This window comes from Ochlerotatus camptorhynchus, unplaced genomic scaffold, assembly GCF_037179485.1.
Source record: "Ochlerotatus camptorhynchus isolate MF236.1 unplaced genomic scaffold, CSIRO-AGI_Acam_v1.1 ptg000211l, whole genome shotgun sequence".
Taxonomy (NCBI): domain Eukaryota; kingdom Metazoa; phylum Arthropoda; class Insecta; order Diptera; family Culicidae; genus Ochlerotatus; species Ochlerotatus camptorhynchus.
In genome coordinates, this window is record NW_027040701.1 from 2,355,558 (window position 1) to 2,373,987 (window position 18,430).

The window sequence follows — 18,430 nt, forward strand, 5'->3', positions numbered from 1 at the left end:
CTCATAGTAACTGTATTTTTTTCATGATTTTCAAGATTGTCACTTGCACCCCTTTCCTTCCAACACCCCTATATGAGATCGAAGTATGGAGCTTTTGGCGGGTCAAGTTTGCAAGGCGGATTACAACTTCCTTCTTCACCACTGGTTTTTCGATGTGTATGCAACTGTGAAAAATTTGAACGACTTTGGTAGCGATTTGGATTTGCGGCAGAATTTTAAAATTACTACGGGAAATGTATGGGAAACGGGGGAAAATATTCATTCTTTATTCTTCTTCCTCGCATTTCAAGCTTATTTCGTATGGCTCTCAACTTAGTGTTCTAGATGCACTTCCACAGTTATTAATTGAGAGCTTTCGATACCTGTACCATTTTTTTGCATTTGTATAATTGTGAGGCAAGTATAATCATACTCTATGCCCAGGGAAGTCGAGAAATTTTCCAACCCGAAAAATTCCCAAGACCAGACCGGGAATCGAGCCCAGCCACCTCCATCATGGTCTTGCTTTGTAGCAGTGCCTTTACCGACTGAGCTAAGGGAGGTCCCGAAAATATTCATGTCCTTGTTAAAAATTAACACATTGTTCCACTTACCCAGTCTATGTATGAGTGAATTTTAAAGAAGTAAATAAAGATGTTCAATACGTTTCCCATACATGTTTCCATATAAAAGTCGACAAACTATACAGAAATACTTTGCCGAAGACCACTAATCGATTCGATTCTTATGCAAAACGTTATTATGGATTTACTTTTATCCAAGTGTTCATCGTTTACCAGCAGGTGTATGTGAGATCAGCGAACTGGAGCTTGAAGTACCACAGAACTGAACAACTCGACTTCCAGTATGAACAACACTTTTTAAAGAATTTTCTCCAAGCATGGTAAACTAATAATAATGGATCATGATATTATGGACTATTAAAAAAATAATGACAGTGGGAACCATGTTCACTCTGTCATAGCATACAACTTGACTCAATAAAATAATCATCAGAAATAACGATCCGATGACAACAGCAAAAACTTGAAAACTCACTCTGAAAGGAAGTGGCTCACTTATTTCAAATATTACGTGTGTCTTGATTGAAAAGTTTGAATGTTCCCAGAAGTTGGTAATATTTTTCGCACCAGCTACTGCAAGGAAACGAAACAGTGTTTATAAATTTGCGAAATTTATTTCCCTGGGTACGCCACGCATGCTTACACATTTCAAGCGGAAATGAGTATTAAAATTGGCGACCAAACGGGTTTTACTTGCAAGATGAATGGATGAAACCGGACTAGTTTACACGAAAACCGGTGGTGAGAATATTCATTTATCCGCTTGATGGTCAGTAATTAGTGATACTTTGTGCATGTTTTAAAATAATTTGTCAGGTGTTGGCAGGATTAAGTCTTATGATGAATGCTATTGTATACAACACATCAACATGTATATGCCACACTAATTCCATGACGTACACGGTTATTTTTTTCCATTCCACAGGAGGATGAGGAACAGAGGCTTATCATCATGCGCAAGGCATTCCAGATGTTCGATACGACGAAGTGTGGCTTCATCGACACGGTCAAAATCTCCACCATTCTGAACACCTTGGGCCAACAGTTCGATGAGGGTGAGCTGCAGTCCTTGATTAACGAGGAAGATCCAGAAGAAACGGGACGAGTGAACTTCGATCAATTCGCAAACATCGCCTCCAACTTCCTGGTAGAAGACGAGGATGCCGAGGCCATGCAACAGGAATTGAAAGAAGCCTTCAGATTGTACGATCGCGAGGGTAACGGTTACATCACCACCAGGTTTGTGTTTGTTTATGATGATTGTGCTGTAATCCTTCCGGTGAATACGAGCGAATTATACATTCAAGGTTTCAGCATCATTCCAAATGAAACCATACTTTCAAGGACTTTCAGGCAGTTAATTTCCCGACGTTGCCGTTTGAAAAACAGTCTCCATAATAGTGTATGTCCTAGAAAAACATAATTCTCCGTCTGTCCCAGATGCAGATAACCTAAAAATGTCCTTTCCAATTTCTATGCCATCTCGCTTTGCCATTATAGCATCGCCAGCGAAGCAGTTGTCAAGCAGACAGTAATCCCACATTGAATTATTTAGTACCCATCAAGCTGAAATGTGCCTACGGTGCAAAGAGGAAATCCATTCATGGAGGCACATAGACATAACATACATTCACGATACACATCGTCGTCGTCATCGCCATCGTGTCACAAATCCCCCTTCCGGAAAACATCTCCATTCGGATGGGCTTTCGCAAATGAAATTGAAACTTGAAAGCATTTGCAAATACCTGTCCGTGAAACCAGGTTGCCACCCTAATGTGCCACAATGCCGTAAGAAATTCTTTTCCTTCCTTCATCTTGCATGCCTGCCAGGTGAAAAACTGGCACATCCATCTGCTGGTGACCATCTAGGGTTCACCTGCTGTTACTTGGTATTAGCGTAAAAGATGCGGATAGTACCCTCGACAGAGATGTTGAGCTCAACTTATTAGGGTGCTATGAAAATATCCAAACTAAATTATCATATAAATCAAAGCAAGGGACAGGAACAACTTAATATGGTGTCCTTCATTTGAAATTCATTCGAGGTGGCCAGCAGTTTTTGCTGTGTTCGGTGTGAGCGAATTTTTGGGGTTTGTTTTTGTCGCAAAAATCGGCTCACAAGGAGAAGGCGGGACGGTAGGAGACAAGCATATTCTTCTTCATGTTCACCTTCCTCTTCTGATTCATCCTCATGCAATTCATACTTTACGGGTGACCTTAACTTAGTGTTCGAACACTTCCACGTGATTAGTGATCTTGAAAGCTTGTGTAGTGCAGGTTCGTTTCTCACTATTTTTCAATTTTGCCGTATGTAACATAAATGTGTATTTGATATTTTTCAATAAATAAAATACCGGAATTATGGCTTAAAAATTAAAATAAATTATCAAACATATCAAACAAAAGAGACTTTAAGCCTTAAACAAAGGAATACTTTAAAGATTGTTGAATATATTTCATCGAAAGAAACTTCTTGATTAAAGGGGTAGTACACTTTAAACGTCCAAAAAGTAAGGCATTTTCGTTAATTTTTTTAAGCAATAAAACCCTCAGGGAGGGCAAATATGTTATAACCCATTTATTAGTCATCCTTCGAACTACAATTTGTATTTTTTTTAACTCGATGGCCTGGTGCACCAGGTCGCGCGGGCGTCCTCGCGCGGAAGTCGGAAACAGCGTGGGAAAATACTCCTTTCCATGTGATCCTGAAACATAAATCGAACAAAAATCCTGATTAGAAATGAAATTTGGGTTAGAAATACGTATTCCGATTTTTTCAAAAGTTGTGGCCTTAGGAAAAAAAGTCCATTTTTTCACCCTAAAAATGCTTACAAAATCGTGGAAATCGTTGACAAAATCGAAAATGTGGATACGTATTTCCAAGCAGAATTTAATTCTGAACAAGAAAACCTAGGCGATATCCAAATTTGATGATAAATGGTTAGAGTTATTTCCCACGCCAGTTTGAAAAACCCCGTTTCGAGATAAACGCGTTTAAAGATAAAATTGCTTTAGGAAATCTCTTCGTAAAGCGGTAAGGAATATTCTGGCGGACTTGGAGTCTTTTCTAAATTAAAGTATACATCCCAAGGAACATTTTAAGCCAAAAAAATGCATTTTTTTTTGAAAAATCAAAGTGTACTCCCCCCTTAAGTTAAAAGTAATTTTCAGGAGTACGTGGATGAGTCTTCCGGTGGAAGTCGTAAAAAATATCCTATTAAAACTGGAGCTAGCTTCCGTGGAAAATCGGGAGGACCTCGGAAAGCTCTGAAAAAAAAAACTTTAGGCACGTCTGAGGAATTTTAAATATGAAATTGGAAAACAATTCTGGAGCTAGTTGGAAAAAGCTTCTGAAGGCATCCAGTAGAACAGGGGATTTGAAATATTGAACTTTCCCCTGCGTTTTGAGACAACTGCAGACATTGTTCATCAAACTATGACTGACAGTTTATGATATTTTTCAAACAAGAAAATAGAACGACAAATTGACCGAAGCAGCAAGCGCTCAAATTTATTAAAATGTTACACAGTCGAGTATCCCGTACTTGATATCGAAGGAACCATCAAGTTTGGGAGGATATTCAGCAACGGAGGGAATTTCCAGTTAGGAGGCACATCGATTGCAAAAACAAACTCTTGTAGTTTAGAGCAGAGAGAAACGCCCAGACAATCAGAAGTCATATAACATACATACACATATACAGACAATATCGTAAATTCCTACAGTTTATCTGCATATAAGAATGACAAACATCGAATTATGTTTAAGTTAAATTGATTGCTAATTTCACACATATATGCGGTGAATCATTTTTCTATCGTGCTATATAACAAATTAAATCGGTTAACTTCGTAAGACTTTTCAAACTAAATTTGTAATTACAGATTAAACGGTATATGTTGTTAAATTAGCTGTGTGTGTATGTGTGTGTCATCCTCTTCCCCTCACCCAGCTGGGAGCGTTGGACAAATAGAACTGCGAATGATTTTATCAAATCTAATGCTCCATAATGGTGTTCTTTATGTTGTGAAGATCAGTACTTTAAGAAAGATAACTTTGAGTCAAGCCTTGCCTGTGTCCTCAACAGGTTTCAAAAAAAGGATGTACTAATGTCCACAACAGGTACAGCAAAACAGCATATAGACGCCCTTCTATTCAGGGGTAGAACGAAAAGAAGATCCACCGCAGCCAACTGAAGCTTGAACCGGGGATAAGGATAATCCACAGTACCCGCGGCAACAATTATCAAACGATGCCCTGCCATATTTAGATAATGTATATTGTTTAATTATTTGTAAATGCATTTTATATAATGCACTGGAATAAATTAAATTTTTATTAAATGGATGGATCTCACCAAATTTTGGGGCGGATGGCTCAAATTGTTCCAACAGCAACGTTATAAAACCTCTGGTAACGCTTAAAAAACCAAGTACCGACCGAGCAAATCGCAAAAAGATCGAATGTTGCTCATTTTTTCTTCTTTCGTGTGCTGCTTCAGGGACAGCCACCGAATAGCCGCGCCAACACCGTTTCCGAAATAAGTAAAAAAAAAACACAAGAACAACAATAACAAAACGTCATATCTTCACCAGTTTTTCTCATGACCAAATGATTTCTGGTGTGTTCCGATATCACAATCATAAATACACTACAGTTTGTGTTTAATGAAACACTTGTTTTAACGACATTATTTAGAAAGAAAAAAAAAACAACAAAAATTTCAAGCACTAAAATTCACCGCTTCAACGAAAGTTAATCAAAACAGAAAATTGATTGAACAAGATTGATTCCACCTTATTTATAGAGGATTGGAATCGTTTAAAAAAAATTAAGTTTAAAAGATCGATCTTGCCTATTTCGATTCATGGTCGCCCATTACTACACACTTAGTTAAATTCATGTAAACTTAGGTGCTCTGAGACTGCACACTACGAAAAAGTCAAGTAAATTTCGGTACCTTGAGACTGACACATGCAAGCGGCCCATATGATATAAATATTAGTTGAAAGAAAGGAGAAAATCAATTAAATCAAACGCGCTTTTCGTCGAGTTTCGTATGTTTCGGTTTCGGAACACTTAATTTTATACGACATGTTTGTTTACGTTCCACCAAGATGGACTACTTCTCGTGTAAAAATAATTATTTCTAAGTGTGTGACATAAACGACCGTCAATTTTGACATAAAATTGAGTCATAACAGACGCGAAATTCAGCTCAATCAAACGTACTGCTCGTCGAGCAACGTAAAGTGCCTTGGATCACTTAATTTTAGATGACATGTTTGTTTACGTCTCATCCTTTATATCAAAGATGATTCTCATCTAGTGTGACATTGATTATTTCCAAGTGGGTACGTTTTTGAGAATTAATATAAAATAATTATTTCCAAATACGCTAGAAAACACCTGATTTAACGGCCAGATTCGTGTAGATTCGTCAGAATGAGCTATTTGAACATCACATTTGGAACAATACATTATCTCATTTTCAAGTATTTACATCTGCATCTTCGCCACTTCTAAAGTCTCCAAAAAGCTCAAAGTGCTGCCAATAATGAAAATTTTGTACCAAAATACTTTAACCCACCAAATTCAACCTATTGCAAAATTTTGAATCAAAATTATGTCGAAACTTTGAAGACATCGTAAAACGATAAAACATTAATTGAAAATGAATAACATTAGGTTTAAAGAGACCAAGCTAGTGAGATCAGTTGATGTACAAAAAATAATGGATAGAGTTATGAGAAAGGTGCGGTCAATTAAGCTAGGATACACAGTTCAAAAAAGATGTTTAAATTTATGTTACTATGATACAAAAAAATGGAGGGTCATGTATCATACAAGTTTATATTTTAGATCTTGTAAAGTGATGAGAATTTTCATGAAATATTCCAAATATTACATACAACCGTCCATCTTTGTAAGCAACACTTCTTTGAAGTCGTTAGTTTACGTGAAAGGAAGTTTACATGCATGCATGTTTCATACATGGATGTTTACATCACAAGTAAAATTCAGAATTTTTATATATTATATTATTATTATTCCTTAACTTACATTATTAGTTGTGTTTAAATACTGGAAGATGTCAAAAGAATCCTATAAAAGGTTGGTTTTAGGAGAATATTTTTGCGGGTCGCTTTCTTTACAATTACACTCTTTAAACAACAACGACAGCGTCTTTATCGAGGCAAATTCTCAGTTTTAGTAGAACACACGAAATTGAGTGGCAAACTAGAACCGTTCAGTATGATAAATCAGGAATGAACTTATCACCATCAAATAGATCATGTCCACCTGTACAACATCGACCTTCTATCTAGTCGGGAACTTGAGTCACAGCGTATCAGCGATTTTATCAATTGCCACTCATTCACTCACCCATTCACTCAGCGATCATAAAATCCCTGATTGTGGCTCTTCGGTAGCAACATTGGCACGTTTCATGTGTCAAACACACTCTTTACAACCTCTACTTGAAAACATGTGATCATAACAATCAATAATCTAAATACATCGATAAACTTAAAGTATAAGTGATTAATACATGAAGTTAATATAATCAGTTTTAATTTGCACCCGGATGCAACCCTTCGTCAAAAGCAAAGACACAATTATTCTCCAATTCAAATCTAAAAACGGCCATGACCGATTGAAAAAAAAGAAGATTTACGACCCAATAGCAGTCATCGTTTCAGTGCATTAAATAACGATCATATTTTAACCGTATCTTAAAAATTTATAACCCTCGATGAACATGACCGCCAATGTATCCTCTAATCATCGTAAAATGTTTCAAAATTCCAATCCCGCACATGAACAACTCTACCACGCGACGCCTCAACGTGGTGTGACACTAATGATGGAGACGCATGGTCGATATCTCATTTACATTGACTGACGGCCATGTAGGTGCCGAACGTTTCAACGACAGGTGTTTATTTATTTTCACGAGAGAAAATCCTGGTGCGATTGGACGCGATGGTTTTTTTTTTCCTGTGTTTTACTGGGTATATTAACGTGCACTCAACGAGAGATCAACCAAAATAAAAATGTTTTCTCTGTTCGTCAAAAAAAGAACCCACTCGATGCAAATGGAAAAATGAACAACATCACTTTACATTGGAGCACTATATGTGGGGAAAAACTACGATTCAGGTGGAAAATGTTTTTCCGCGTAAGAGTTTCCCTATCCTCACTTCTGACACAAGCGGACAAGCGAGGACAAATCACTTTATTAAAAGCATCAACACCTCTCTTAGATTACCACCACGATGCTCGACCAAGGCGCAAAGGGGGGTCCAACGCAAGGTGAAGAGTGAAATCAAGTCGCTGGTTCCAATTTGTTGGCACCGGTTCAACTGACCAACTGGCATACCAACCGAACTGGATGATTTGGAATGTTGGCTCCCGAAAAATTTCATTCGTCCACTTGTCATCCCCCAAAACGCGTCGTGGAGGTACGTCGATGGATTTGTAAATGTTTATTTTTACATCACTATGAGCATCCATAAAAGTCATTCAGAAGATTTATCTCTTCGAGGTGTTTCTCCGGTTGTTTAAATTTCTTTTTTTTTGCTCCAAATTCTGTTCCACCATCAGTTAACAGCGAACATCGAGCGAGCTCACTTTCGCTTAGCTGCTATGGTGACACAGAACAGATGTTACTATATGCCATTTGCTGGGAGAAGAATGTGCAAAATTGTCTTGTTGCCATTGAGGTATCTTTGACCGGGGAAATTCCATCCGCATTAGATCGGTTTTTTGGAATGTTTTACAGCTGCTTCCGGGATTGAGTCATTTATTAATGCAATATGTAGAAGAATATACGTTACGATACGTTCGGACAGAGAGTGAGCAAGATGACGACTAATTAGATCATTTCTCCCACAAGGACAACTGTCCTCCAAACTCTCAGCTCAATCCGAATGCTGCTGGTTCATCCATTATCGAATAAGATGTTCTTACTATAACACCATGCCACTCTTTTCTTGTCTCAAGTTTCCTTGATGATTTATTCACAGCTCTTCGTTTCTCCAATACGCTCGTATTCATCACCATTAGCTAGTAAATTGTCGGCACTTTGGTCGTCAATCCAAGCTGTGGCGAGTAGATATTTTTTTTGCTGATTAGTCTGTTACACTCTTTTCTCTCTCCCTCCGACCCATCATCGGCAACAACAGCACACTGAAGGAGATCCTTGGTGCCCTGGACGATAAGCTAACAAATGACGATTTGGATGGCATGATCAATGAAATTGATGCTGACGGTTCGGGAACCGTTGATTTTGAGGGTAAGCAATTTCCATTTCCTTCGACTCTGAGTATGCTAATCATTTTCTTCTCTTTCAACTTTCTTCCAAATACGCTGTTTAGAATTCATGGAGATGATGACCGGAGAATAAGCTCTTACTTTAACCAAAGTTGTTCCCCAACACGATTCACACCATTGCCAGCGAAGAGAGTTGCGAAAAACAAAAAACAAAATCAGCGACATCATAGCATTAGTAGCGATTTCCAACAATAAAAATATTCAACCGATTTTCTCTGCTTGGTCACCAATATCAACATCATCAATTGCACTCCAGCTGGGGCGTCACTCACGTATCACTGCTTGGAATTCAATATGAGGTTTCCAAGCGACTACCCGAGGCATATTATTTTTCTTCAATTGTGCACCATCACCAAGGAATGAAGAATACCAACGCCCTCGACGAGCAACACGTTTTGAGTGAATGAAAGTTCACCTTGCTATTCAATCACGTGCTCTCATTTATTTCTAACCGCTTTCCTATTTCCCCTCCATGAGGACTCTTTCAATCTATACTTCATTTTCTTCAACCTATTCTATCAGCAAAGTATTTTCCACTTTCTGTGCCTGTTTTTTCCATCACTATCCTTCCTCTTTTCCCACGCTCTATTTTCAAATTCAAATTGACTTGCAATTGAATTTGCTCTTTAAAATTACCTTCCATCTTCTACCACTAAGCCTTTTCTATCACCGCTTGTTTTTCTCACTATCCTAGCAATGCTCAACATCTGTCCCTATTTTTTTCCATCCTGAAGCTTCTTCTACACTCCTCCGTATCCTGTACTTCTACACCCATCGCAGCCAAACCAAGCTATTAGGTTGGCGGTTTCTGTCCATGATGATGAAATGCATCATACATACACACAAAACACACTCTTATTGTTCAATGTAGGTATTATAAGAAATGGTATGACGTAATGTAACTACGACAAATAAAGTGCCGTTATTTATTTATTTCTGTGTGATGACTATTGTGATGACTGCAGGAAGGGGATACAAATCAAAGAAACTCACAAAACAAATAATTAAATGTGGCTGGGATAGAAGATCAATGTCCGTGCTCAAAAGGACTATTGTTAAAGCAGATGTTCAAAATTTAAATATATTTCAAAACCCCTGCTGAGCGATTCCAGACATATTAGCAAATCCATTAATTTTCGTTTTTTTTTATTTGGCCGATATTTTTAAGAAAACTTCTTCATGACCAGAACATGCCATTTTGCTTCTTCAAATCACCAAACATCTCAAGCTATATGAAAAAATAACTGCACTCTAAAAACAATTACTATTTTTTTTATTAATTTAAAATAAAAGCTTACAAAAAAAACTAACTACGTCGTCCTCTGAATTACTGAACAGGTCATTTTCACAGATTCACAACGAATCATATTATAATGTTGATTCCATGTTAGACTTGGTTTAACGGATGTAGGTTATTAAAAACCATGCCACTTGGTACCATGAATTGTTTAGCAATAGTTATTATGTTAACATTTTAGCACCAAGTTAATAACAATTTTTATATTGAAGAAGGCAATATTCATATTTATGAGCTGCCAAGAGCTTTTTTATTGTGAATTTTGACCTTATGAAGAAAAGTATTATTAGAACTGAAGAATCCCGAAATATATTCGAAATTGACCAAAAACTACCAACATTAAAAAAAAACTACGTTCAAACAGCTACATCTCAAAAACGGTGTGACTTAGCAAAATTTTATTTGAGATCTTTTTTATTGTAAATTTGGTGTACCGTAAAACGGGGTATCTTTGAAAATGCGGGTAACTTTGATAGTATAATATAAAGATTAAATTTACTCGCTCCGCTTTTTCTAAATTAGAAATATTGGTACCATATTGTAGCTTAGGGTGTTTCCGTTGAAATCGTATATAGTTTTTATATAGTATGCGTTACATATTTTACAAACATATTAAAAAACAATTTTCGTATTTTTTTCCTGTTTGAAAAAGCACTCAAACCATCAATGAAATGAATTTCCGATATAGCCATCACAAATTCAATGTTGTAATCTTATTGCCTATGATGTTTTCTGATTATATACTCATTCAAAGTTTCATATTTAAAGAACTAAAATTTTCATCGAGCATTATTAAAATACCCCCAAATCATAATACTGATGTTCGGTAACAAAACTTAAAAAATAGTGCAAATGCTCTAATTCCCGTTAAACAAATTACTAACGAATTAACTCTTGGATCCTCAGTACTTGTTTTAAAAATATAAAATTTGAAAAATATTCATTGCTGCAAAAAATATTTAGAAAAAAAATTATCAATGCTACCCCGTTTTACGGTACTTTAAATATATTTAGTCAAAAAAAAATAGAACAAAGTTTTGAAATTTTTTACAAAAACTTCAAAGTTTTTTTCAAATATCATAACTTTTTTGTCCATCATTTCTCCATCTTGACCGATAGTGCAATATGTGGCTTTCATTGCCTCCTAGATCATAAAAAAATATTCAAAAAATACATTTTTAAGAAAGTCCAATTTTAAATAGTTCCAGATGTTTCCTACAGCATTGCCCAAGGTATCAAACCGATTGAACAAACATTTTTCGAGTATCAGTTTTCTGAAGATAAGCTTTCCAAAATTAAGGCTCAATTTAAAATGGTGATCTGAAGATGCAAAATGGCATTTTTGGTCATGAGGAAAGTTTCCAAAAAAATTCATTCAAATAAAAAAAATAGATTTGCGAATTCGTCTGGAATCGCTCTATCTTTCTCTCTCCGATATATGGTACCAGTGGATACAACAAGTGCTGTCTAATTAATTAATTAATTTAGCTTTATTTAGGAGGCTTTCAGCCTTAGGCTGGTTCGCCTCCAAAAGTGCTGTCTATAAAAAATCAAGCAAATTCTTAGGAATGACCTAATGTTGCAATGGCGATGAGGAATTGTATGGAAATTAGTTGCTAGGGAGTTGCTAGGATAAGAGAAAATTAAATAAATTCAATTCAATTTACCATGAAACCGAGAATGGCGCAGCTTGATTAGTTCAAACATTGACAGCTCGTTTGGCTCAAAACTATCGAATTTTCCCCTCTCTATCGCTAAATGCACGTACTGTTAATGTACCTAACGGACCCCTAGTTTTAAAATATTTCATCGGAGTAAATTTGATTTTCTAATATTTTATTTATTCGGTTAAGATGGTCCAAAAGAACACTTCGCCATGAAACCTAGAGGCTCACCCTCCATTTGGTGTAAGCTAAGGGTGTAACAAAAAACTTTTGTATAACATATAAAAAAGAGAGAAGGATTGGTAATTTCCATTTAATTCCACTACCTTTATTGCTTATCCTTGACCGATACGCGTATTTCGTATACAATGTACTGACTTCTTCAGTGTTTTAACTGATACTAGACACTGAAGAAGTCTGCACATTGTACACGAAATACACGTATCTGCCAAGGATAAGCAATTAAGAAAGTGGATTTAATTGGAAATTGCCAATCCTTCTCTTTTTGTTTATACATGCATTCTTCTATAGGCGCCCACGTTCATATTGCATGATACATGAAAAATCGTGATTTAGAGGTAGCACCGATGATGTTTTGGAAAAGCCATTTTCGAAAAAGAAACAAAATATTCTTCAAATGCATTGAAATTTTGTGAAACATAGCCCCAAAATGCGCCAGCTATCATATAATACCTCTACTACTATGGCATACTGAGACACACTAAAAAATAGTATGCCATACAACAAAGGTGAGACAGGCTCAAGAGCGTCAATAATAGATGTCTCATACAACTGTCAAACTTCCATAGTAGAGTGGTCCCAATAAATACTTGGCTTTCCATCAGTTTTACATTTACATTAATCCTGGATTCGTAGAAATACAAAGGGGGCATCACCTCGGTGAGGCGTTTTATACGCTCCTATTCTACATAATAGCGTTTATCCATCAAAAGTGGGTATCAAAACATTTTCCATAACCGAATCAATTCCGGAAAAAGATATAAAATTGTATGATGAACAACTGTTCTATTTTTTTAAACTCAAGAAAGTTAGTTTTTGAATATCAATCATTTTTTTCTTAACCGAAGAAACCAAACGTTATACCCGAAACAAAAGTAAGGTACACTGGGGCAAGTTTAAATGCGTGGGGAAGTTGAAACGGAAGGCATATCCCTTCACGGAAGTGGATAATCACGGTGTTTATTTCTAAAACAGTAGTTTGCGCTAGTGCACGATGCCACTCAAAATTAATCACAATGATTATTCAATTCCGCTAATAGCTAAGCTATCCGTTTCAATTTTTCATTGCGTTTCAACTTGCCCCGGTGTACCTTACTAGGATCTTTTTTCCTGCTAAATTCCCATTCTGGACCACTATGCAATGTCACATTCTCCATGACAATGGTTTCACAATTCAGTTGGCGAAGCTGAATGTGATATACGACCAATGAAATTAACTCAAATTTGAGTTAAGTTTACTTATGAATCGCAAAAAGTGCAGTAACTCAACGATGAGTAAATTTGCCTCATGAAATGTTTTCCGAAAATGAGAAAAGTAAAGATTGGATTCTCTCTGATACTACTCCTAGACTGAATAAAATTTTCGTAAATTTTTCTCATTTTCCGGCAATTTTTTTAGGTTTTCCACAGGAAAACATGAGGCAAATTCACTCATCACTGAATTCCTGCCCTTTTTGCGTTTTATGAGTAAACTGAACTCATATTTGAGTTGGTCTCATTGGCCGTATAGTATTATTTATTTCACATGTTTGCTTCCAACCGTAACAATAAAAGCGAACAAGATGCTGGCAATGAACAAAGCGCACCGATGTTATAGCTTGTAACGAGTATACAAATTTTCTATAACGTGATCACCACCAATACAACGTCATCCTTCGACAACAGATGTGAGCGGGCAAAAAAAAATGATTATAGACCGAGATGTTACAAAAAAATCTAAGTTGGTGATGACGTTTTCCGAGCACCAACATTTGCAAAAAAATCTTTCTAAGTTCTATCATTTGGTTTTGCTCTCTCTGAATTATAATAATAGTATCAAGTCAAAGATTTCTCAATCAATTTATTAGTCCAATCTTTCACTATTCTAAACTCATTTAAATAACATTTGTCCATTTCTATTTTGTAATAAACGAAGACAAAAAATGCTTAATTGCCGGTACAAAAACATTGGCTGGCTCACCTACCCTAGTAAACATATAAGTTATAAATTGTTAAATAAATTGTGTACAGAGAATAAGAAAAAGAAGAAGAAAAAGAATAATAAGAAGAAGAAGAAAAAGAAGAAGAAGTACGAAGATAATAAGACAGGAAGAATTAGGTCAATATATTTTTTTCAGATCGAATGTATCATAACTAACTCTGATAAAAGCACAATATAACAGTATACACCTCATTCTATTTCGCCTACAAGTAGATCGCATCAATCCATCCCAATAATTTTCTGAGGAAAATCACACCAGCAGGCCTGCAACAGCAATGTGCCGAGCTTTTCATTACAAAAATAGAATCACGAATCCAACGCCGAATCAGGCTGAGAAGTGAAGGGGAAATACACCGCATACAGAATCGTTATTTAAATTAAAATTTTTGCTACACCACCGTAACATGAACAGCATGCCCACGTGTTGGACATGCAAAATTTAACAGTAAATACCGACGTAATGATCCATTTGCATGTTCGTTTAATTTTATTTGCTGTTCTGTGCATGCATCTATGTACGACCAGATCCATTGTAAACGAGTGCACGTATAAAACTGCGGTGAATGCATCGACAGGTGGTGGTGTGAACTAAGCACGTTCATCTTTGCGTCTGACAGCTCAATTTAAATAAACATTGCTGGTTTTCGTTTCCCGAATATCAACCCAAAAATAAAACTTTCCGAAACGGAAATGAACACAATCCACCGCAATCAAACTAATTATTTACGAGTCCCTGTCCATAATCTATCACATAATTTCATTAGGATAATCTGCTTAGTCACGTTATCTCCGATTCCATTCGCATCATTGCACGGTGATGTGTTTCGAGGCGAACGAGGGCAGAGTGGCTCCATTCTATTTCACCCCACCATAAATAATTTGTCATTACTTTTTGACGACGACAACGACGTTGATGATGATGCTGATGCCGCCGGCTATCCAACGCCCACGATGCGGGATGAGCTCGAAGTGATCCTCTTGAAAGCTTTCCATTATTCTCTGACTTTTGCCTCCTACAGTCAGTGGGCTTAGCACGGAGCTAGCCGTCAAAAGTAAGTAATTTTTTATGATTTAGTCAAAATTTCCTTTTATGTTGTAGGAACGATGAAGGTCATGAAATTTAATTTTTTGTTACGCGGAATTTGACACGTAACACAGACTACAAGCTTGCTCTCGGAATACACAATCGAACCTGGTACTTGGCCTTTGATAGAGATGAATTCTATCTAGGTGAAGTAGTACCCGTCACATCACAGGAAAGGCCAGTCCCCACACAGCCATTCTCCTTTTTATACGCTCTTAACAATATTAAACCATAGAATAAATGTGAGCCGAGCTTCAGTTGGTTCATAAACTTTATAATCGCATGCCAAGTTTCAGCCACGCGTCAGTCTGGCTGCAAACATGGGAAAGATCTAAAAGAGCATGAAAAATGCACCGCACAAGATGGAAAGCTTGAGCCGAAAGACTTTTCTCCCACGTTCATGAACATTTTATGCAATGTGTAAAGGCATGTAGGTGGCACTTTAGAAGGTTCTGTCCATTGTAGAGACATTTGATGTTGAGCTATGAATTAATAAAGACAGTACTCGAAAAAATTGAGAAACACAAAAATGGTCGCCGAAAATTATTTTTAAGTCGAATTTTTTTCAAACTTCCAGGGAATAAACTACAACATTATGGTTAGGTTTCTACTTCATTGCTTTATTGGATCTCCGCTCCATATCCGAATGCCCGCAACTTGCCCTTGACACCACTCATAAGGTTTTGGGCAATGGTAGGGCTGATTTCTTTTAATACTTTTACCCACTGTTTCTTCAAATTCAGCTCGTTCTCCAACAGGTATTTTACGAAATCTGACCTTCATGATGGCCCAAAACATCTCAATCGGGTGAAGTTCCGGTGATTTCGGTAGGCTCACGTCTTTTGGTACAAAAACAACATTTTTGTCTCTGTACCAGTCTAACACCGGCCGCCCGTAGTAGTAGGATGCCAAATCCAGACAAAACAGCGTCTCGCCTTCGTGAGACCACAGGAAAGGTAGGAAGTGCATCTGTAGGCACTCTTCCCGTTAGATTTGCCCGTTGATGGCACCCGACGTGATGTACGGCTGGCTCATCTTGTCGCACCCACAAATGGCCTGCCAAACCAAGAATTTTTTGGAGAATTTGTCCACCTTCTTCTTCCTTATCTCCTCAGGAACGACCAACCGCAATGTGGCAACGTAAAACTCCTGCCCCGGCAACTGCTTTGTGTCCACCTTGATGTAAGTCTCGTCGTTCATCACGACACACCTCAGTTTCGTCTGTCACTCCTGGTACAGCTTTCTGGCGCGGTTTTTGGCCACCGTGTTTTGTATGTCGTTCAGGTTCGGAGCCTTCCGGACCTTGTAGATGCCGGTGGATGAGGGCACGTTTCATCGTTTTTTGGAAAAACCAGATGGAAACATTCGCCTTCTTCGCCGCACCGCGGATCGAAAGATTCAGCCGACGCTTGAACAGACTCAACACCTTCCCGGCCTTTACTGGGTCAGCTGTCTTCGGTTTTCTACCACAGTCTGCCCACCGCTGTGTCGTCTGGGTCTCCTTGAATAACTTCACCACCCAGGAAATCGTTGAATGATGTATTCCCAGGGGTTTCCCGATCCATCTGTGGGACTCATTCGGATTTTCCACGACGACGCACAAGATTTTTTGGTGGATCTGCTCTTGCTCCGCTGCCATCTCAATAACCACTTGACAGATTGTGATAAAATTCTACGTAAACATTACACTCTAAGCTAGTTTCAGTCAAAAAATCATAAATAGTAACCCACACGCTAAAAAATAACAAACTAGTCAATGTGTCACACTTTTTTCGAGTACAGTCTTTAATGCTCGCAGATGTTCAAAGTGCTTCATTTGAATAAAGAAGAATATTTAACATTGCAATGTCCGTAAGCAAATATCTTGAATTTTCAATTTGTTCATAAGATTCGGCTCAAATGTTTTGGAAAATACCTCAGACTAATAAATACTGTAAAACTGCATTGTAAAGGATCGATCATAAACATGAGCAGCGTTGGAAAAGTTCGCGATATTTCACGAAATTCACCAAGGGAAAAGTTTGCGAGTCATAGTGACGCGATTTTTTCCAACACTGCTTATGTTTATGATCTATCAGATTGATTAAATCGTTGACAGCGGCCTATTCGAACATTTTTGATGTCTAACCATTTACGGAACCACACATATATATCACCCATTTCATAGCAAAACTATATAGAGGTTCTCAGAATTTCCTAAAAATTGGTAGTTTTGTTCCTTATCGCAAAATAATAGACCAATATTTTTTTGTATTTTGTCATAAGGGTGACCATTTCCCTGTCGGGGTGGTCCAAAAATAGCTTTTTTTTTAAATGATCGTTTAAAAAAAATATAACTTTTGAACCACTAACCCAAGCGGCGCCGGTGGTGTAGTGGTAAGCATGATTACCTCTCACCCCAGCAGGCCTGGGTTCAATCCGTCTCGTGACTTCATTCGGGTGATGAGTAGACTTATGTCCAACCACTACCCGCTAGATGCTCATCTTAATAGAATAAACCTCGTGGACAGCAACATCTGTCGGTGTGGAAACGGTTACGATGACATCGATCACGCAGTTTGGCAATGTACGGATAATGACGCCGCCAGAGAGCAACTTTTGAATACCCTCGAGGCCCAAGGAAGACAACCCTATGTTCCTATCAGAGACGTGTTGGGAACTCGCGATATATGCTATATGCAGTCGGTTTATGAGTTTCTTCAAATGGCGACCCCGGCATAGTGGTTAACATCCATACCTCTCACGCCAAAGTCACGAGTTCAAATCTCACACCCCGGACAAGTCACGAATGACCCAAGACTATAATAATAAAAAAAATGTCTAGTATAAGAATGTAATTCCTTTGTCTCTTGTCTCTCTTTAATAGTTTTTGTTTGTCTTGTCCCCTCCGTCTCGATGAGTCTCATCGTCGCTCACTGGTCATCATAGCCGGTCGAACTCCAGACGAAACTACAACCGCACTACCATTCATACTGGCGACAACGCTCTGATGAGACAGCGAAACCTTACCGCCAAGCTCCTCCCCTGATCCTATCCTTCGGCAATGTACCTCTCTAACCTCAAGTAAGCCACGAGTATTCGGTTCAACCAACAATCAATATGAAACTAACGATTTTAAATTGGCTCACTACTTGACTAGCCTATTGGTGCCAAGCAAACGATTAACGTACCCCATTCTAGTCGAAATTCTAGTACTACACAATGTTTGTTTTGATTCGCTATGAAAATTTGACAGATAAAATGAGGGGTTATTGGTTTTT

At 37.6% G+C, this 18,430-nt stretch overlaps 1 protein-coding gene across 3 annotated transcripts in view; it reads left to right on the forward strand.

The window, feature by feature from the left end:
• The window catches only part of TpnC25D (Troponin C at 25D), a 115,171-nt gene extending 105,939 nt beyond the window's left edge, over nucleotides 1-9,232 (forward strand). For all 3 annotated transcript variants that reach the window (XM_065224503.1, XM_065224502.1, XM_065224504.1), the window contains exons 2-4: nucleotides 1,489-1,802; nucleotides 8,757-8,866; nucleotides 8,949-9,232. In XM_065224503.1, the coding sequence (XP_065080575.1) occupies nucleotides 1,489-1,802; nucleotides 8,757-8,866; nucleotides 8,949-8,977 (453 nt within the window). In that variant the 3' untranslated portion in view covers nucleotides 8,978-9,232. The remainder of the gene's footprint in view (nucleotides 1-1,488; nucleotides 1,803-8,756; nucleotides 8,867-8,948) is intronic.
• Nucleotides 9,233-18,430: the final 9,198 nt, after the last annotated feature.